This window comes from Cololabis saira, chromosome 12 (genome assembly GCF_033807715.1).
Source record: "Cololabis saira isolate AMF1-May2022 chromosome 12, fColSai1.1, whole genome shotgun sequence".
In the NCBI taxonomy this organism is placed as follows: Eukaryota; Metazoa; Chordata; class Actinopteri; order Beloniformes; family Belonidae; genus Cololabis; species Cololabis saira.
The window spans coordinates 23343018-23364558 of NC_084598.1; the positions used below are offsets into that span (position 1 = coordinate 23343018).

Genomic DNA, 21541 nt, shown 5'->3' on the forward strand with positions numbered 1-21541 from the left:
CAGAAGGGTAAAACATGCATTTCTGAGTGTCACAACTGTTCAACCATGAGTCATACTGAGAAAAACCAAATAACCACACAAACATATGTTTATTTTAACATGTTTATTCACTACCACACTAAGTGCTCCCATTTCAAGATCCATCTCAATGCCTCACTCTTACACTGTCATTTGGAGTTAAAGTAAAAAGAATGATCTGCAAGGTGTGTGCCAAAACTGTAAACCCCTGCCTCCCTCCCTAAAATAAAATAAAATTTAACAAAACACGTAATATAAAGGAAGAAAAACAAAATTAGTGCAAGAGCATCTTGAAAGCATCACTGTGCTGTGTTGAGGGTTTAGGGGTGCCTCAGACAGGAAGGAAACTATTGCCAGTGCGATATATTTGGATATTCATTCAGGAAAGGCCATCAACTTGGATTTTTTTTCAGTCTTATGGGATGACCGTGTTTTAATTAATGAGGTGTATCATTCAAGGAAATAAAATGGGAAAAAGAAACTGCGTCTACAAGACGAGGGTTGGAGGAGGAAAAAAGGCAAGTAGAGTGGACGACAGGTGTTGGGCTGGATCGAAAATCCCCCATTTATTTCTCAAGACGGTGAGGATGTCACTGTACATATGGACTCAGTTGGGCTTTTAAAAACACAGAAACCACCAATGCTTATTTAAGTGTAGAGGTTCTACTACTGAGAAACTTTAGGATATCCAGGTTACGGGCTCCCTTCCTCCAAAGACATCCCTCTTCCCACAGCCAAGCACCAACTGGATCCCTAACACACTTACAGGTTTCCTTATGTCAACTTACTGGGACTATATACAGTCAGGCGTAGGTTTTTACAAACCACAGGCCTAAAAAAGAAACTGATTGATCCAATAAAGCCGACTTGGATTGAGGTACCCACCCCTAGTCCCAACACAACCCAAGTACACACCCTTCCCTTGCACCCCCCCACCAAATGCCACCCTCCTGTGGGTGGACCCTGTGAAGCTCAGCGAATGGTATATCTAACATAGGGCACTTCCACATCTTCATCTGACAGGTCGTTACAGCACAGCTCAAACACCAGGGCTTTGACATGTTTGCCTAGCTTCTTTTTGGACACTTTGGTCACAATCTCAGTCATCCTGCAAAACAAAGAAAAAGAACACAGCTGAGTTAAGAAACAAAACAACACAAATAGGAGAAGTTGATGTGTAGGTAAAGTATGAACTCACGGTAGGTCCAGTCTTTCTTTAAGTTTGGCAGCAGGCATGAAAAATGAATAGAGCATGGACACTCCCTGAGAAAGCATCGTGATCTCCAACTTATGCTCATTCTGAAAAACGTGAGGGAGAACAGTGTTAACAAAAGCGTGCCTGGGGGAGGGGGGTGTAATGGGGCAACAAGAAAAGATGAGTTAGACGTACTTTAAAGTAATCCAGGAACTGTCGGAGTGTCATCTCCTCCCCATTTGGTTGCAGCCCTGTCACCTCAAAGCGGTCCCACAGAGTCCAGTCAATTTCATAGTACTGCAAGGAATAAAATTCAGTAGTGTCACTAACAGCCATAGAGCATGTGTGTATTATCCATAAGACACTGAACACCACCATAATATTGTTATGAGGCATAAAGAGCAAGGTCGTCAATATAAAAAGTTGACATATTTCTCCTCAGCACACACTGATACCATCAGCGTGAGAAAGATGAGTTGAACTCATGTGCATCCAGGCAAACATTTACCTAATGCATCAGTATTAGCATGGCTGGATCATCATTGGAGCTTGACAACCTGTTCAACCACTGTCATGCAGTGATTGTGTATTTTATATTATTTCCATGCATATGAGATCCATAATTAATATACACATGAGCTTACCTTGTGTTTTGGAGCAGCAATGGGCTCAGAGAAGGCAAAGAAAGGTAGAGCTAAATTCATGAAGCCGTTTTTGAACGACTCCAGCTTCTTGTGTCCCTGGATAATCTTGAAGAGCTCCAAGCACACCAACCCAACCACTGCAGATGTAGTAGTGGCGATGGCTGGAATGATCTTGCCAGCAATTAATTTGCTCTAGAGTAGATGGCGACAAGAAAAAGGTTTTTAGTGAGATGATATTTGTGGACATCTGAGCAATAAGTTCAGTCGGGCTCTGTGCAATCATTTTTTCTTCTACTCAGGGGTAGTGTGTAATAGGTTTTCTGGGAACTGGGAGTGGGAATTGATGTGTTAACTGTAGTATGGTTTGATTGTATATGTGGGTAAAGACTTCGGGGTTATGTTTCTATGTTTATTGGAGTGTGATTGTCGCCTGTGCCTCTCGTGTCCAAGACAAATTTCTCCTAAGGGAGACAATAAAGATTCATCTTTATCTTATATAAAGTGTCAAGTGAAACAAGCAGAGTGCTGAATGGCTTAGAGGGAGTGAGTTTTTTTTTTAAATAACCAACCAGGTAAATCCCCCGTATCCCTAATCTGAGAAAACACCAGGATATCAACCAAATACAATGTCAGGTCTAAAACAAATGTTGCCCACCTTGTGTCTGTCTGCAGGCGGAATGTCGTAGTTCTCTGCTCTCAGGTTGGAAGCTGCCACGATGAAGTCCATGTGGTAGTTGGCGTCGTCATCCTGTTAACACACGAGCCAATCATAAAAACCAGTCAATCATCAGTGTAGGTTGACGTTATATAAAAAAGGGACAAAAATAGTTAGCATGGTACATTTCTCCAGAATGGTCTATGATCCAAATAATTACTGTCAGTGGCTTTCTGTTCCTCCACCTGGAATGTTTTGGCTGATTGTATTAAACTAGCAGCTTTAGATTTCTCTTTTTTTTTTCTAACTGATTCTGAATGATTAGTGATGTATATTCTTGTACTCTATATTGATACTTGTCCGTGTCTTCACAGCCAGAGGCAATTACTGCAAATAAATTATTTTTTCATATTCTTCTCACCCATACGTTTACACGATGACCAAAACCAAACTTGGTGATATCACAGACACATCAGTAAGAGCACAGTTTTTACCTTTTCGAAGTCGACGGGGTTGAGTTTGAACGCGAAAGTCTCTGAAGAAGGCAACTGAGACTTCATCTCTTCCAGTTTGGAGTCGTCTGCTTAACAAGAAGTTCATAGTTTGATTTCTGCTACAGCATCCACATTATCAAATGATTCATGACTGCTGAAGTTGCACGTGTGTAAATTAAGAGCTTCTTACCAACAGAGGAATTGCTATTTTGCAGTTCCTGATCAGAGACATGGATTTTAACCCCTGAGCGAGGAGTAAAAGGTGGGATATTGATCTCCTGCAAGATCTTGACCACACCTTCACGGTCATTGTTGGTTCTTAGGCCGTACATTTGAGCAAAAAGGTTTGCACCTGCCATTACATAATCCATGTGCAGCTCCTAAAAACAAAAGCCAAAAATTCTCCTGAACTGAACAAAATAGTTAAGAACATAATATTGCAATTATAGGCACTTAATGATAAATCATACTTACATTACTAGTGCTGAAGTCTAAGGGGTGAGGACACCTCTTTGGGCCAGACCAGAAGGGGGCACCTGAGCTGGTGAGCTGAAAAAGATAATCAGTTTACATCCGTTATCTGCCAAGCAACCACATTCATGCAGTGTTTTGGTTTTAAGGTACCGTATTTTCGCGACCATTCGGCGCACCGTGTGGAAAGGCGCACCCTCATTTTTGTGTGTCATTTTTAGATTTAAAACATACATATGGCGCACCGACCCAAAAGGCGCAGTCTACAGAGCAGAGCTGCACACACGCGTGCCGCAAAACACGCCGGCCGGAAAACACACACACCCGCTGCAGAACGCACACACATGCAGAACGCACACACAAACACACAAGCGCTTATTTAAAAAATAGAGCGGGAGCAAAACCTCTGTTTCTGCATTAAAGAGCTCCGCTAATTCAGCTGCGCCAGTCCGAATTTCCTCGGTGTCAGTCACTTTCTGCACAACAGTAAATAAACTTTTCATACCCCGTTGTGCGGATCCTCCACCGCGCAGAGCCCGTCTCTCCCCAGCGGGGTGGAGCAGCGCGCGTCACAGCGGCTTTAACCGGGAATGTGACCTGTTCGGACCGGCTGGGACCGAAGCCATCCACCTGTATGGGAGCAGGGGCTCCCGGGGAAAGACCAGCGGCATTTCGGCCGGATCTGCCCCGGGGATGGTGCGCCCTGGCCCGGCAAACCCGCGGCGGGAGCCTGGCGGCTCCTGAGCGCATCCTCTGCATCTTGGTTACCGGAGATCAAACCGACAGATTTGCCTGAAAATCTCGCAGGTTGAAGTTGATCCGACCTGGGACAGACCCCTGAAATCCCTGCTCCTAAAGCGGGTGGGAACCAGGAGAATTTGATCTGATCCAGCTTCGGGAACCTGGAAGTCGGGTTGCAGCAGCGCGCGTCACAGCGGCTTTAACCGGGAATGTGACCTGTTCGGACCGGCCGACACCGAAGCCATCCACCTGTATGGGAGCAGGGGCTCCCGCGGAAAGACCAGCGGCATTTCGGCCGGATCTGCCCCGGGGAGGGTGCGCCCTGGCCCGGCAAACCCGCGGCGGGAGCCTGGCGGCTCCTGAGCGCATCCTCTGCATCTTGGTTACTGGAGATCAAACCGACAGATTTGCCTGAAAATCTCGCAGGTTGAAGTTGATCCGACCTGGGACAGACCCCTGAAATCTCTGCTCGCAAAGCGGCCGGGAACCAGGTCATCGGACCCCGCTTGGGGAACCAGGAAGTCGGCTGCAGCAGCGCCGATCACCGCGCTGCTCCAGCCGCTGCTTTAACCGGGGAACGTGGACGGTTCCGACCAGCCGGGACCGGAGGAGCCCGCCTGCACTGTTGTAGGGGCTCCCGGGGAAAGAGCACTGGAATTTCAGCCGGATCTGCCCCGGGGAACCGGCGATCGGACCCGCAAACCCACGGCAGGTGCTTCCTCGGTTCCCGACATGCAAAACCCACGCGCGCTGCAGAACAAGTGTGCTTATTTAAATAGAGCGGAAGCAAAACTTAGTTTGATTGTATTTTATTTCACTTTACACATCAAGCAAATCCTTAAACGTTTTCATCATCTGTTTCGCATTAATCAGCTCAGTGGAGTCTCATTCACGTCGCAACTCACCGGGGCTTCCCCCGCCCCCTTCTCTTTTTACCATTCACATGGTGGCCGGCCTTACATTACCGTAATTCAGGTAATAGACACGGCGCACCGTTTCTTAAGGCGCCCGGCACATTTAAAAAAAAAAAAAAAAAAAAAAGTTGCGCCTTATGGTCGCGAAAATACGGTAGACTCAATATTTACCTGATCTGGGGGAAAGTTGTGCAATAGCTGACGGATGTTGTTGCTATATTGGCACTGCCAGTGGTTGCGAGCCCAGGCTACGCACTCGTCCCAGCTGTGCGGGCAGTCTGTGACAAGACACTTGTACACGGCCTCTAGCACCTCCAAAGGCTGAGCTCCTGGTAACTTCAGTGTACGCTCCATAAACTTAGGGTCTCTGAAAGAAGAAAAATCACCATAAAACCGTGTGAAGTGTTTACAAACATGAATACATGTTCTATTTAGCAAATTATGTTAACTGTTTTGCAAAAGTGTACCTAATCTTAAAAAGATGGGAACACTTGCAAATGATAATTAAATCAAATACATTTGATTGTCAACAACTGACTGATCCTTACCCTCCTTATTACTATGTAAGAATTGAAGGCATATTTTGGATAAGTTTTCGTTAAATAGCTCTTGCAGTAATTCATGTAGGTTTTGTTCACCAGGATACATTTGCCCCATTTTAAGACCTGAGATGGACTTCAAAAGTTTCCTTATCTTGTCCTGATACATTTGATTTTGTAGTAAAAAGAAATGTGTACTATTGTTTGACAGTATATAAGTACACTGATCCTTACAAAGTTCCTTTTGAAAGAAATGGAAAGTAACTTACGTGAGGTACTGCATGGCATTTTCTGGTGGCTGCTTGAACAGTCCCTCAAACTCATCACGAGCCCACTGAAAAGAAGAGGATAGCAGGTCAATAAGCAGATGAAAACCTACAGTCATCTTAGAACATGGTAGAATAATTTTTTTACTTATCTACTTTTATTTCTTTCATATATATGATCAAAGATGTATTGTAATAGACTAATGTAATTAATCTGGTTGCAAATAAAATGTTTAGATGAATCTTCACATATAAACCAGTAATGACAGACAAATTGTTTACAATACATGGAAGACAGTCACCACTAGGTGGAGCCTCTGAGTAGGATGTACATGGAAATGTGTATGTACATATTTTACCAAATACAAACATAACTCATTAACATATACATTTAGTATGTGTAACAATGTCTTTAAGATTTACTTGCAGTATTTCAAAAGGAGACGAGAGTTAAACGTGGCATTCAGTAATAGAGCTTACTACTTACATGAGATCAATCTTTTAGTTAAGTTAAACACATTTGTTCTGACCTTATTTATCCCCATTATCTTTTTCCACAATAAATGGCATTTAGCACACCTTTGTCCATTGCAATTTACAAAAAGTGAAACACAATCAAGCCTATTACAAAGTGCAAGAAGGAAAACACAAAAGTACAGCTAGACGATCACCTTAAATAGAGAAGTTCAAAAGGAGTGTGGGGTTAGATTCTGTTAGGCAGTTAAGAGAAATGTGTTTAAGTTTCTTGAAGATTGAGAGGAACTCCACCAGTGTCGAACCGTCTGGTACTGCCAGTTGGCACTATAGGCACTATTGGCGCTTTGCCACTAGTACCAACTCGGCTCGACTCATCTCAACTTAACTTGGCCTAGTTTCTTTTCCATTACAATCCAGTAGCCGGATAAGAAGTATGCAGGGGTTGGAGTGAAGCTGCTATGACGTATTTGATTGTGACACAAACGAAGAAGAAGAAGAAAACAACACTAAAGATGTCAAATGTGGAGTAGATGGTATATGTGCTGTTTGGTCTTTGGCTTGTGTTCAATATCAGGTGAAAAAAATTAGTAAGAGAATGCTTCAAGTCGTGAGGTTTTTAATTGTTTTTTTTACCTCGTGTCTGCACTGCTGAAAAGTCAGTTGATAGCTGTGAGCAGCTATGTACTGAGAAAGGTCCTGCTAGACCTTTTCATTCCTTATCGCCCCATCTACTGTAGATCCCTTGGAATTCTATCCTCAGCCACCAGATTTATGAATGTCCGAACAATCGGTGGCATGTAGTGTAATGATGTCAGATACAGCTCGACTAAGCCCTCTTAGAACCTCGGCAGAGTAGTTATAGAAAAGTGGAAAAGCGCCAAAACCAAGTCTAGGCGAGTAGGTACTAGTAGCAAAGCGCCATATCAGGAGCACAATGACCTGAGAGTCTAAACCTGTATGACTGAGTTATAATAGGTGGAAGCTGACCCAGACATCACTTTGTAGAACAAACTTGATTTAAATTTGATTTGTGCTGCTACTGGTAACCAGTGCAAGCTATTGAGTAATGGTGTGACATGAGCCCCACAGACACTTCTGGACTATAGAAAAGGTTTCATTTTCTCCATCAAAAGTAACATCAGCCAATCCCTGAATCGTCCAGGAGTTTTAGCTTATAATTCATCCAAATGAAAACTCTGACTTTGATGGTTAAACATCTATGAATTAGCAAGTCTCTCACTGTACTTTGGTTATTTCAAACCCGTAACTGATGTGAACTGTACCACGAGTATTTTACAGTATGCTCAACTACTTACCTGCAGTGTATGCTCAATGGCATTTGGAAAGTTCTTGAGGGTACAGATGGGGATTGACTTCTCCGGTGGGTCTTGGCTTGAGCTGTATGACTCTGTCACGAATGGGATCACGACTTGGACATTGCCTTTGGTACCCAAGGTACCAGACTCCAGCAAGGGTTTACGGTAGTATACACAACGCCGGTCCATGTACATACCTAAACATTAGGGACAAGGAAAAAGTTAAAGATTTGTACACATGAACTTCTACAAATGTGAACACGCCAAATCTGATTTTATTAGTAAGTTCCTGCTTGGAAATAACCTTTGTTTGAATGGCATCAACTTACGTGCATCAACATTGTCCAACGCATTGGTGACTCCATCGAGGCTTTCAAAGAAGTCATCATCATAAACCCTCTCCGTGTCAGGGCCAACTCTGTTCTGATGACCTGTGATCCTGATGGATGGGTTCATCTTCTTTACCGCTGCAGCAGCTGTATCGCTCTTCATTTTCTATTTCCACATATAAAGGAAAGTTGTCATAAAAGACTAAACTTTTGTTAATAACCTGTACTCCTTTCTAGTAATTTTAACATCTGTAGGGACATTCCATAATATGGCCCGGAGCCAAATATGACAGCTGTCTTTGTTCTATAACATTATCCGTCTTAGCATTTTTATTTTTCAGCCACTTGAAATAACGAATACATCAAAAAGCCTTCATGAGCAGCAAGCAACACACTTGGCCATCATTAAAACAGAATTATTAATTTTTTTAAATGTATATATATATAAAAAAAAAAAAAAACAGAATTTGTTTAACAAAGAAAAATACAGGTGAACTATAAATTACAAGCAGACAAGATGGGCTGATTTGATCAAAAAAATCAGTATGAATACCCTGCACGTGTATAAACCGGTTACAGCAGGGAGTGTAGAGCAGACATACAATACATTTGTTTTCAACATTTTATCCTCTGAAAAAAGTTGATACTAACCGTAACGTCGGATGGTCTGAAGAGGAACTGTCTGTTGAGATTGGATTTCTCTATGGTGTCCATGTCAGTCACAATCACCTCACCCTCCCCGCCAGCCAGTCCAATCATGGCAAAGTTTTTCAACAACTCGCAGCCAATGGCACCAGCTCCAACCTGAGAGAATTGGAAATGTTTGTTATAAAAAGCTACAAGCATTGTCGATCCATGTTAAGACACCATGTGATATATGAATTTTACTATATGTCGCACACCATGAGGGGAAAACATTTTCTAATGTCTAAGGCTGTAAATCACTGTAAACAAGTCCCATATTCATATGCCCACTCTCTAGGTGAGTAAACAAAATGTTATCTCTGCAGGTGGGTTTAATAAACTGTTCCCGATAAAGAGCAGTATGTAGTTTTGTCTTTATTATGGATGTCAGGGAAACTTCGCAACAGCAACGTGACTGTTGGATATGCAAGAAGCTTCGTTTACTTGAGACGTGTGTATGTAAAGGATGCCTGATATCTATTGGCTCCAAAAAATATTGATCGGCATGGGAAGAAAATTGATGTATTTTTTTTTATAAATAAAATTGGTCTGATAGATAAATTTAACCCGATAACAAAAAGGTGAAATTGCTTGCTGGCAGTTATAGGTTTTTAAAAACAAAACTTGTTGCATTAGTTGCATCATCTGCCACATCTAACTGGTAGGACCCCAGAGAATGCCCCCCCTGTCTGCCCGACCAAAAATGAGCACCAACAGCACAACACTGGAGCCAACATGGCAGCATGATTAATTTTCTCATCGGCAGCAGATGACAGTCACTGCTGTTTGCAAAGAATAGTCACCCAAGATTCAGAAATTATTAAAGGAGACAACAGATTTTAACATATTATGGAGTGCCGATGTTACCTTTCAGCATTTGAAAACTTAGGTCAACGCCCTTTATTTCACATTTGAATTAAATTAAACAAAGACTAATTTCATTCACTAACGTATCTGTATCAGCCATACAGAAGCAGTTAATTATTGGTTTGGCTAAATTTTTTATAACCCTTCTATATAATATACATAAATGAGAATTTGATTTTATTTTCAAACCTCCATGAGCCACAAGAGACCAGAGGAAGTGCTGGAAAATGTTCCATTGGCTGACTCACCAGGAAGTAGCGCTGTTTGCCAAGCAGGTCCTGGAGCTTGGTGCCAAATACTGCAATCTGCCCATCATATCGGGAGTTCCTCTAAGAGAAGCATACAGAAGCAGAAAAACAAGCTATTATAGTCCACCTTCATAATATAAATCAATTTTCACTAAAGTGCGCTTGATCTTGTCTGTACACCTACAGGGGCACACTCTTCTTCTGTGAGCACGACTTCCTCTTCAGACAGGCACTCCAAGGCATCAAAGTACAGCCACTGCATTACAGGCATAAATTTCCCTGTACATGCCTAAAACAACAAAAATTATGTTTAGTATTAAGATTTAACAGTGAAAAATAATTTATACAACATCACAGGAACTTAAGAGTACATGTACTCTTCTAAAGTAAAAATAACTATAGGAGATATTTTAGGACTACATAACCAACTTAAATTTTCCACACAGCTTTACACTTACCTTCATTACTTCTTGTGCAGCGATACCCCCAATGAAGGCATTGATAGGGGCAAGATCCCCAGCAGCTAAATATGACAACTTTTTGATAAGAGCTTCATCCAGCTCCTCCACCTTGGCAGAACCTGTCTGAGCAGAGTTCAGCTCCTTGGACAAAGTCAATAGCTCCTCACCATCAGCCTGGAAAACAACATTCAGCATTAAAAAAAAAAAAACCAACTAACTAACTCAAATGCACTCACTTTTAACACTTTCGCACAGAGCTTCATAATTTTTCATTTCGAATTACGGATGAATTTTAGTTTTTTGTATTTTACAATTGCAGTTGCTTATATTAAAATCAATGCATTATTAATTTTAGGATGGGCATTTAAACAAACACTCCAGGAATACAGGAGTCTGAACTCGGGCAAACCAAAATATTTCAGGACATCAAAACACCTTCAAAATACTAATATCTAACAAAGTATCCTCTTCGTCATGCATGACATGTACCTTGCCCCATGGTGTAGGAAGGCGGTTGTGTTTCTTCTGGAAGGCATGGATAGCCTGGAAGCCCAAATGCAGCTGCCCTGGACGCTCAAACTTGCCAAAATCGGTCAACACAAACTCTGGCTCGGCCGTGGATGAGGAGATGGATTTCTGTCAGGAGAAGACATGACAAGTTGTGAAGTCAGGCTCAGCATAAACATTTTAACTGGTGACCACAGCATTGGCCTGGGCGATAAACCGAAAAGGTACCGTTACCGACATTCACTGAGATTACCGACATCAATTTTCCCATGTTGGTAAATTCAGTGTTTTGATTCAAAGAAAAAAAAAAAAAGAAAAAAAGATAAACGTCTGTTTTGACTGTTTGTGCTGATAGGCTAGTTTCCTTCCCCTGACAGCGTGTCTGTAATCACATGACTCCACCCATCCAGTCTGACCGAGAAGGGAAACCCAAGAAAAGGGCTGATGGTCCCAACGAAAAGGCAGCTGTCTAGTGTGAGACTCGCGCATTTCAACAAGTTCACACACTCTTGCGCCACATATGGCATTTCTTATGCTGAGAAATTAACTCCAGCGCACAGTAACTCCAACAGCCTATCTTACAAACGAGTCACGGCACGTACTGTTATCGTACATTTATAGTTATCGGGGTAAAACTGCTTAATTTATCGTGATATTGATTTGAGGTCATATCGCTCAGCCCTACCACAGCAACAAATAAGATGGTTGCTCTGGGAAAGTCATTTAACACAATGGCAGGGAAAAAGATATCTAATACAAGGGGAAGAAATAAAAGCCTTTTTAATAAATTCTCCCTTACTTGACCATGGTATAACGAAAAACCAATTAGCCACTTACAAATTTGATCTTCTTGCCCATCTTAACCTGTGAAACAATTCCTCCTCTCACATAGTCTGTGAAGCCAGTTGTATCACAGATGCTGAAGGTATATGGACCTGAATAAAGGAGAGCAACACATTAACTTGTAGAAGTCAACATGAGGCCTAAATAAGGGAAAGAAAAGACAAATTCATTCTTACCTAGAACTTTAATTTCCACTGGCTTACAACCGTTTAGCTCCGTCATACCCTGAATCTCTGTAAAAGTGACATAGTCTCCACTCTCGAAGCCATGACGGGCTTCATCAAGACATGTCACAACCCCTTGATTGTCCTAATAAAACAAGAGAGCAACTGTTAAAAGTAAATGCCAGTCTGTAACAGAGGCTTATTCAAAAGAGCACAAGATTGTTTGTGAAATATTTCAGATAAAAACAAACCTTGGTGATCATAGAGATCATGGCACTCAGTGGCTGCTCTCCATTGGTATCATATACCATCATTTCCTCTCCAAAGTCACAGAAGAGTTGGCTATAACAAAAAGAAAACAAAATTGTTAAGACACTCAGAAATGATTATTTTTCACATCAAGTCCAATCAAACAAGTGTTTGAGTCTTACCCAAACAGACCACGGGTGTCTGCAATGACCAGCTTGATGCTTTTGCTGTGGCAGAACTCCCCCAAACGGATTTGCTCATCCATGGTTGAGTCAGTCAGTACTACGACCTGGATTACAAGATGACCAAGCCTAAATACCACATTTTTTCCCTCTTTTTCAGTTACACAATGACTAAAATTGTGGCTAATCAAATTATACCTGGAACTTGGTCAGGTAGTCTTCAGTTAATGCTCCAGTATGGGTGGTCACAGGAACATAGCTGTTCAGTTCAGCCAAGCGAGGCTGGCTCACATCTGCCCTGTTCTTCCCCAGGTCCTCCTCTCGAAGGTAAAACTAGCCACACAAAACATATAAGTTGTTTAGACTTCTGTGTCTGATATTCATCAACATACTGCATCTACATTGATATGCAAAATTGTCTGCCGAACAAAAGCAAATTAACATCAGCCCAAATGCTTTTTGTTCTTAATGTAGCTTTTCCTGTTAACACAATAGACAAGTCATTCTCTTGAGCCTTTTGTACCAAACACAAACTTCCTTTACCTTCATATTTGATTGATTATATCAGTTTACATCCTGCTGCCTGTTCATGCATTACACAAAAAGCGTGCTCCTCAATTTCTCAAAAGTGTACCCTCAAATTCCAAGAGCTCATTCGGAGATGGGCTGAAAAATCAAGTTTTTTTTTTCTGGGGGTGGGGGGAATAAATAAAGAAAACCAAATAGACTACATGTCAAAACAGTCACTCGATTCCCCACTCTCATGAACTTGTTTCAAACATTAAGACCTGACTATATTAGCACGCACGCACATGCACGCACGCACGCCTGTTGATAACTACCTTTATTGGAAATTAGTGAGGTTAAGTCTACATGAAAAGTTATCTCTCTAATTTCTTCACCCATTTATCTGCGCACACAGTATTTTAATACAACAGAATTAAAACAGAAGTCAGCCCCCCCCCCCCCCGCATAAAACAAGTTTGAAATACCGGACGAAGCGCAGCCCATTGATGATTGTTAACTATTACCTCCAGCTCTACTGAAATCAGAGTTGCATACAGCCAATTCAGTAAACCACCCGCCCACTACAGCTCTACTCTGCCTGTCACTCAACACGGGATAGGGAGGAGCTTGTGGCCGTGGGAGAGAAAAACTTTCACATCATGGACCAATACTAACACTATTTAACTTTCAGTCGCTAGTTTTGTCTAAGCGTTTAGTCCTTAACAGTGTCTGAAAAGGCGCTAAATCTAGCTACAGTCAACTGGAAGCACTGGGTTGGAGAACCTCTGTAAGCAGAAGAGGAAATCTGATTGGCTGGTAGCCTCACGTGAGGAGCTGCGCCAGCTAGAAGCACTGTGCCTTCTACTCCGTGGTGCAGCCTTAATGTTGCCCTGATCAGGTGCCAGCAGATGTACAGTATATGCGCAAAACTTTTAACCCGTTTACATTCACTAACAAGGCAGGGGAGGATCATTTTCCAGGACAGCTTAACAGTTTCCAGGACATTTGACCATTTTTTCCCCCTCATTTTCCATGTTTTCCAGGACATTTGACCCCCCACTCATTTTCCAGGACACATGGGAACCCTGATTATGCACAAACTATCATGCAGATCACTTACAGGTTACAAGTTACAATGACCTGACTACTAGTGTACCAATATTTAGGGTGAAAAGAAGAGGGGCAGAAATCAAATTGCTGACGCATCTGCACTCCAACACATTACCCATCAAGTTTACGCTACTCCAAGAGTTTCTCCCAGAAGAGACATTTTTTAAATTTTAGGGTATGAGCTTTAAGAAATGCAGTTGCTTAAGATTTGTTTTAAAATGTATCCAGTGTGTAAAAAGCAGAAGTGAATCACACTAGCGGATTAAAGGCCACTTCTTACTAAATTACATACGGACTAATCATTTCATTTTAAATAAAAAAGGTACAAATGCAAGTTGCTTTAGTAAAAAAAATTTTCAAAGCACAAGGTCACTGAGAGACATCTCTGTTGAGCCTTTTAATTAATACCTGTGTAGTCCAGTGACACATGGTGTAGCCTGGCTTTAAATAGATACATTACAATTCAAGGTCACTCGCTGTTGGATGATGTCCTACACCAGGGCATGGCTTGTGCTCTGAATATGAGCAAAGAAAAGTCCATCGGCTGATAAATTTGGATCAGCCAATTCATTTAAAAAAAAAAAAGTGGATTAAAAAGGTTGCGAGCGCGGGGGTTATTTGCTGTGTTTTTTGTTTTTTTTTTTATTTTTGGCACGACAAACATTAACAATATAAATGCACATATGAACTATATGCTGTGTTCTTTTTGGATGAAAAAAAAAAAAAACAATTCACATGACTAATGATACAGGTAAGCTTAATTTTGCAACTGGTACACTTAAAGAAATTACTGAGTCAACCTGTAACTTAATAACTGAACTAGAAAATGATTGTGGCACTAAAGCAAAACATGTACATCCATGCCCATTTCCACTCACCTGAGAAGAGAGGTCTCTCCATTCTGCAACTCCATGATCGTGTACAGTGACACTTCGAACTCCCCCAAGGATGACATTCTTGGCAATCTCTACTCCAAGTCCTCTCATTCCAGAAATAAGGACATTGGAGTTCTGCATGCGCTTCATGGCCTCATGGCCCAGCACATAGCTAGAGTTGGTTTGAAAAAAAATAATAATTACGATACTATTTTTTTTCTAAATAAATTAAAATTAAACATTAGCATCATAATGACTGGCAAGTCAACAAAATATATTTCTTTGTTTAACAGGAGAACTTACAGTTGTCTGGAGTACAGGCCTTCATCAATCTCAGCATCATTGCCATTCTTAGCCATGCCCTGCAAAGAGACAATAGGAGATAGAATAGTTTAATAATTTCCATTTTAGAAACTGCTGGTGTTTTCTTAAGGCAATGTGACTACATTTTACCAGGAGTACCATTGTGACTCAGAAATATGACCTGTACATATTCAGGGAATAACAATATTGGCGATATCATTTTCTTCTTGTCATGATTTTTAACAGTAAGTCTTGAAGCAAAAATTATAGTTTTCAGTCCGTTCTGGCAAAGCATAAACTACATAGACCATGATCCTTTGCGTCTACATCATCGGTCAGTGCACCCATTTGAACCAGAGTGTCTGCAACCCACACAGAAATGAAGAGCAGAACATGGCAGAAGGCGGCAAGAGTGGTGAGCACAGTATGGATATGCAGAACAACGATACAGATTTTGCATGCCCCAGCGACTTTTAAGTCTAAGGTGTGGAAGCATTTTGGTTTTGCCGTGTCAAGAAATAAGAAACCGTGATGGACAAACCACAAACAGTATGCAAACACTGCCAGTGCAAAGTACGGTACACCTCGGTGAATACGAGCAACATGAGAAATCACTCTTCAAATTTTTCAGGGTGGAGGGTTATCAAATGTGTTTACGTCCAATTGGATATTTTTATTTATTGAATACTAATGACTAGGCAGTTTTGTAGTGCCTGGGTATTTCATTTGTTGATTATAAGTAGGGCACTTTTATAATACCTGGGTGGCTTTATTTATTCCTAGGCTAGTTAATATAATACCTGGGTTGCCTTTTCTAATAAATACATGTTGAGATGTTACTTGAATTTTGCACTTGAGCAATGCTTTTCAAGCAGTTCAAAACACAAACTTGAATGTGACAACAAATATTGTACCGAGTGGTCGAAGCATTTTATATTGTCAATATTGTTATTGTGACAATAGCCACATTATTGTGAGCCTCCCCACAATATCACAATAAATATTGTATAGTGAGGTTCATATCATGACATTATCAATTTGTGAGATTTGGATATCGTTACAACCCTAGTACATATACACATGCATCGTGATCAGATATTATAAAACTCAACAAGAAAGCAAGCGTCAGAATTCAAATGTATGCAAATATGTTTAATTAGTGAGAGTGAAAGAATAGCTGTTGCAAACTTGTCATAGCATCATCGGGTGTGTAGCAGTCTTTTTGCCAAAAACTTTGGGTGCAAACAGCCCAAGAGTTGTTAGATGTCTACTCAGTTCCTGAATCACAGAAAGACCAATGAACTGTTTCACCGCATTATAGAGGAAACCAGGTCCAGTTAAAAAAAAAAAACAAAAAAAAACTGGTGGTAGTTTCATATTTAAACTCTATGTCTTAATGGTAGTAGATTTGTTAGTGGGTGGTGTAGAAGTAATCTGGTTAAAACTTTCAATGAAAAAGAAAGAAAGATATTGTTAACAGTCTGTGTATTTATTGACTAAATTAAAAGATTAAGACTTGAAACAAAGGTGTCCAATCTAGGAAAGACCATTTTATACAAAAATATAGCGATTATTATGTTCATTCATTAAGTTTAGTTACATCTTTTTTTAAATTGTATTTCAAATCACAATATTGGGTGGAAAAAAGAAATTTTCCAAAATCGTACATCCTTAAGCGACACTTTCAAACATTTCGGGCAATAATCCCTGTTATTGGCTTGTTGACTTGTCTGGCGCACTAGCACTCGAAATTTTGGCTACACAACTGAGGTACGTGGCTCTATATTGTTTTTTTTTAGTTCTGAAACACCTTTATGGTAATGTAGGAAGTGTAAAACCCTGTACTGTGTGCTCTTAGACTTACGTTGGCAGGTGTGTGGGACAGATCAGTTCTGACAGAGTTAGAGGAGGAGCAGTGGGATCCCGTCTTCGTCTCTGTTCCTGACAAGCGGCGCTTCTTGGACAGCGGCGAGCTGGACATCTGAAATTTACAAACACTTGTTAAGAGGGGAAAAAATACTAAACAACCAGCATCTCACTCAAAGCACAACAGCAAACTACTACTAATATTACAGATACTATCTGTAACATTTTTATTTCCTAATCAATGTTAAACATTTCTATTTATTTATTGGATAACATTTAACTACAATCTAGTAGCATCTAAGTTTAAATGAATGAAGCAAAACAAATCCCGTTCAAAGTCCATGCTTGCCCTTCAATAAAAATCGAATCAAATAAATATCTGAAACACATTTTGTTCGTAAGCTTTACTATGAGTTATTCTGGTGAATTTCCAAGTTAAACTAAGAAGAAAGCTAGCCAAGAGAGCAGCTGGGCTGGATGTAGACCAAACACCAATCTGGGTTTAAAAGACGAAAAAGGGAGGAGGAGAAAAAAACTGAGCCCAGGAAGAGACATGAATAGCTCCATTATGAGTTCTGTTAATCCTGGAAGACAGTATTTATTTGTTTATATACTTCTATTTATTATACTAGTGTTTAAAGTCCTTTAGCATCATTTCAAAAACAGCTGAATCATTAAAATTCACTGCGGTAAAAGGGGGGATACACATCCGTGTTGCTGCAACTAAATTCGGTAAGAACGAATCAAGAACCAAAAAAAGAAACCAAAAAAGAAAAATAGTCACATGACAAGGGAAAGGCTGCAGTATCTGGAACACACTGACCCCTCAGCGAACATTCTCACACACAATTTCCGCATTGAATGTAGCTAATTTACCATTGTCGCTAGCGTGTGCCCCCCCACCCCATCCTCCAAAACGAAACAAACTGTTAAAACCTTAATATATTACAATCAGACTCAAGTTTAAATCCCACCGTAACCTTAACTGTCGCGTTTGTTACAAAATGAGAGAAAAAAAAACGAGGCATCTGGCATGAGACAGCAAAGTCGCCCGGCTGATACTGTGTTTTGCACAAACCTGATAGAAACCCTTGCGCTGCTAAACAATCTGATCCGTGGGTCGTGAATTAAAATGAATTACGGCAGTGTGTCAACAACAAAAAAATAAGAAACGGATCGGGTAGGTTTCGAGGCACTAATCAGTTAAGTGGTTTGGCAGGTGAACGAAATGGAAACATGAATAAGTTAGAGAGAGAAAAACAGCAGCCTGTCAGACCAGTCACGGCCTAGGCCTGGCTGCCCACCGCACTGAAGGCTGGTTTATGGTTCCGCGTTACAACGACGCAGATCCTACGGCGTAGGGTGCAAACCGTACGGTGCGCGTGGCCGCGTACACTACGGCGTAGGCCCTGCGTCGATTTAACGCAGAACCATAATTCAGGCTTAACACAACTTTACAAGCTACTGCTACGATAAAACCTGCTTGCAAAAGGGAGGGGGGGCGGATTTATCTGACAGCCGACGACTACATTTAATCTCCAAATCATTTAACATTTAAAAACACAGTTTCACTTTAACACTCATTTCTACGAATCAGCGTCAAGCCACTATTGCTCGTGCTTCATTGATTTCTCCGTCCTTACCAATAATCCTTCTCAGTCCCTTCCCTATGCGAACCCCGCTCCTCTCCCGCAGTGCACAGATGTCAGGACAAAACGATGGCCGGAATTTCGACGAAAACGTACCGAGAAATGAAACGCGACGTGGTGATTAGGATCGTCTGCACTATTCTGTCGAGTCACTGCGCCGTTAAGAAGAGTCTCATATGTAATTGCGCTGCTGGCTTTGCGACTGCTAGACGGGAACAAAACCAAAATGGCAGATGGGGAGAAAGGGGCGGAGGAGCCGTGACGCAGGGGCTGAAATATTCAACAGGAAAGGGTGGCTGTGAGCGGCACTGTTTAGGCAGGCTCGCGTCCAATTGGCTGCCAACCCTGCATTCATCCCGCCCCTACTACCAGAGAGGATGCACGGCATGGAGAATACTGTACAATAACTGCGTTGCGTGTCGAAAACACCATGCCACGCTAATAACACGCTGTGTGCATGTCCAAAACAAGAACAACGTGGAATAAAAATGGCCCACTTCTCCCAGCTTTTCAAAATAGCATTAAAAAAAAAAAAAAAAAAAGGACTCATTTATCGATGCTCGGTGAATTCCAGCAACAACAGCATCTTTGTCTCAGCGAGATCAGAATCAGATTTTATTATAAGTTTGAACATTGCCCGACAAGGAATTTGACTCTGGTTATTTCGCTTACTGTACCCAGATTTAAAAAAATAGCAAGCAGTAAATAAACAAATGTGGCACTTATTAACATATATACAATTAAAAAAAACTGAAAGGTGCAGCAGTATGAGGAAGGCTCTAAATAACATATGTATATTTTTTTTAAAGTGAAAGGTGCAGCAGAATGAGGCAGACACGATCATTGTTACAGCACATTAAATTACTGTTAGTATTGTTATTGTCATTGCACGGTGATGGATTTCTCCGAGATTTGACCAAGAAGTCACACTGCTATGGAAGTAGGCTGCATACAAAGCTTTACACTAGATATCCCACAGTGCATTATGAGGGAAAAAGTATACCTGAATAGGAAACTACTCAATGCAGTTTGGTATATTAGGGTTGGAATATATATACACACACACACACACACACACACACACACACAGCACTTAATCGAGTTCAGCAGATGTTTTTTTGTTGTTGTCTGGGTTATGCTTCACCGATGAGTGAGACGAGTTGAAACAGCAAAAGCACGCTGTTTCTGCAAGGCAAAGCGGTGCTGGGCGTCTGGGCCACAGTTACATTCGGGGGGGAAGCATTCCTTGCAGAAGAGTATTGGGGGAGGGGGTGCCAAGCAAAATGACAAAGGCCCAGGAAAAGACTGGGCCGCACGGGTACACATGTCGAGGGAGATCCCCCACCTCCCCCCACACACACAATTCTGCTGCTATTGTTAACAAAAATGATGCAAACTCCTCTCCACCATGGCCGGGGAACTGAAACGTGTCAATATCACTTAAGGTCAGAATAACACACTGAAGCAAGCTGACAAAACTCAACTATTGCGTTACTGTGGTCACATATATAACCTGGAGAATAAAGAAAAAAAAGCCAATCACAATAAAAAAAACACACAAAGCGAAAATATCGCCAGTGGGTTATATATATATATATATAAATGCACCTCTCAACATAGCTCAGACTTAATGTTTGCAGCAGCTGTAGTTTTCCGAGCTACAATTTAGTCACATGTATTAATGCCGCGTTCCATTTGTCCTCGGAAGTCGGAATTTCCCAGTTCCTAGTCGGAATTTTCAACTGGAGCGCCCCTCGAAGTGGGATTTCCTACTGGGAAAGTGGGAGAAGCTTCACCACCCCCGAGTTACCGTTCCATGATGGCTGCCATTCCCAGTTCCCAGTTCCGATTTCCGAGGTAAATGGAACGCGGCATAAAAACACAACGGTCTCTTGAACATACAGCGTTCTAATTAATAGTGAGCAGTTAAGTGACAGTGGCGTGTTGGCGGTGGAGAGCGGAAAATGTGTGTTTATCCAGCAGCGTTTACAGGCACGTATAAGGGAGATCAAATGACTGCGTAGTTGTTAGCTCGTGTTAGCCGTGGAGCTAATCTAGCCACCCAGACACTTTTCCCCCACTTGAGTTAGCAGCTAACGCTACCGGCTAGCTGGGGCTACCGTGTGTGTGTGTGTGTGTGAGAAACGAAGAGCTTACACAAGTGTCGTGAACTTACCACATCCGATATTACTCGGCCTGATCTGCAGTACTAAAAAAAAAAAAGAGAGGGCTTCGGTTTAAGCGAGAAACCAAAATCAAACAATGTGACAAACTCAACACTGCCGCCGACGGCAAACTGGAAAGTGTGTCAGGCTCTGGTGGGCTGTGAGAGTTTTTTTTCCACTGGACGGCTGCCTGCCCGGCTGCTCCCGAACCGTTTTCCCTCACTCTGTCTGTGTCAGTTGAAAGCAAAGCAAAGCAGCAACATGTGCACGTTACAGGCGCGGCCATAGCTCCGCTATCAGAGGGGTCACCGAAAAATTAAAACCGACAATGGTCACATTGATCGTTGTTAAAATTCGCAAACTCATTAGGATACATTTTTAATATATAAAATGTATTTAATTTTGCATTGGTGTTAAGTTTAATCGTGTAATAATAGTTTGTAACAGTATTATTATGTCACCCCATCTTCTCACAATGATAGACTATTCCAAACTACCGCAATGCCTTGTGGGACTTGTAGTACACGTGTGCTAGTAAAGCCTGAATTATGGTTCCGCGTTAAATCGACGCAGAGCATACGCCGTAGCCTACGGCGTACCTTGCGCGTCGCCGCGTACCCTACGCCGTTGGTGTAACGCGGAACCATAAATCAGCCTTAACCCGCAGAATGAGTACAACGATTACAATCTATCGTTTGGTTCGACACACAGCAAAAGAGAAACTATACAATCATAACTGTTAAGATGTTAACGATTACATTTTGAATTTACTAATGAAACAGCACAACATCCATCTTCATTT

The 21541-nt window shown here is 41.5% G+C and overlaps 1 protein-coding gene and 1 non-coding gene across 5 annotated transcripts; both read right to left on the minus strand.

Moving 5' to 3' along the window:
• Positions 1–88: 88 nt before the first annotated feature.
• On the minus strand, positions 89–20982 carry uba1 (ubiquitin-like modifier activating enzyme 1). 4 transcript variants are annotated; one of them, XM_061736045.1, is made up of 26 exons: positions 20751–20982; positions 16924–17040; positions 15060–15118; positions 14760–14928; positions 12463–12597; positions 12265–12371; positions 12085–12175; positions 11846–11978; positions 11664–11761; positions 10809–10955; positions 10317–10493; positions 10043–10147; positions 9859–9939; positions 8711–8863; positions 8060–8225; positions 7731–7927; positions 5941–6005; positions 5304–5499; positions 3481–3555; positions 3197–3386; positions 3007–3095; positions 2513–2605; positions 1858–2049; positions 1409–1510; positions 1217–1317; positions 89–1126 (listed from the first exon to the last, which is right to left on the minus strand). In XM_061736045.1, exons 2-26 carry the CDS (start codon positions 17038–17040, stop codon positions 991–993), a joined length of 3174 nt encoding a protein of 1057 aa, XP_061592029.1. In that variant the 5' UTR covers positions 20751–20982; the 3' UTR covers positions 89–990. The 4 variants fall into 4 exon arrangements, with proteins under 4 accessions (XP_061592029.1, XP_061592030.1, XP_061592031.1 ...); XM_061736046.1 differs by lacking the exon at positions 20751–20982 and adding an exon at positions 18671–18804; XM_061736047.1 differs by lacking the exon at positions 20751–20982 and adding an exon at positions 18569–18790 and having other exon boundaries at positions 3007–3092.
• On the minus strand, positions 1647–1761 carry LOC133457602 (small nucleolar RNA U6-53/MBII-28). The gene has a single exon (XR_009783888.1). It is a non-coding gene; the product is annotated as a small nucleolar RNA U6-53/MBII-28 (small nucleolar RNA).
• Positions 20983–21541: the final 559 nt, after the last annotated feature.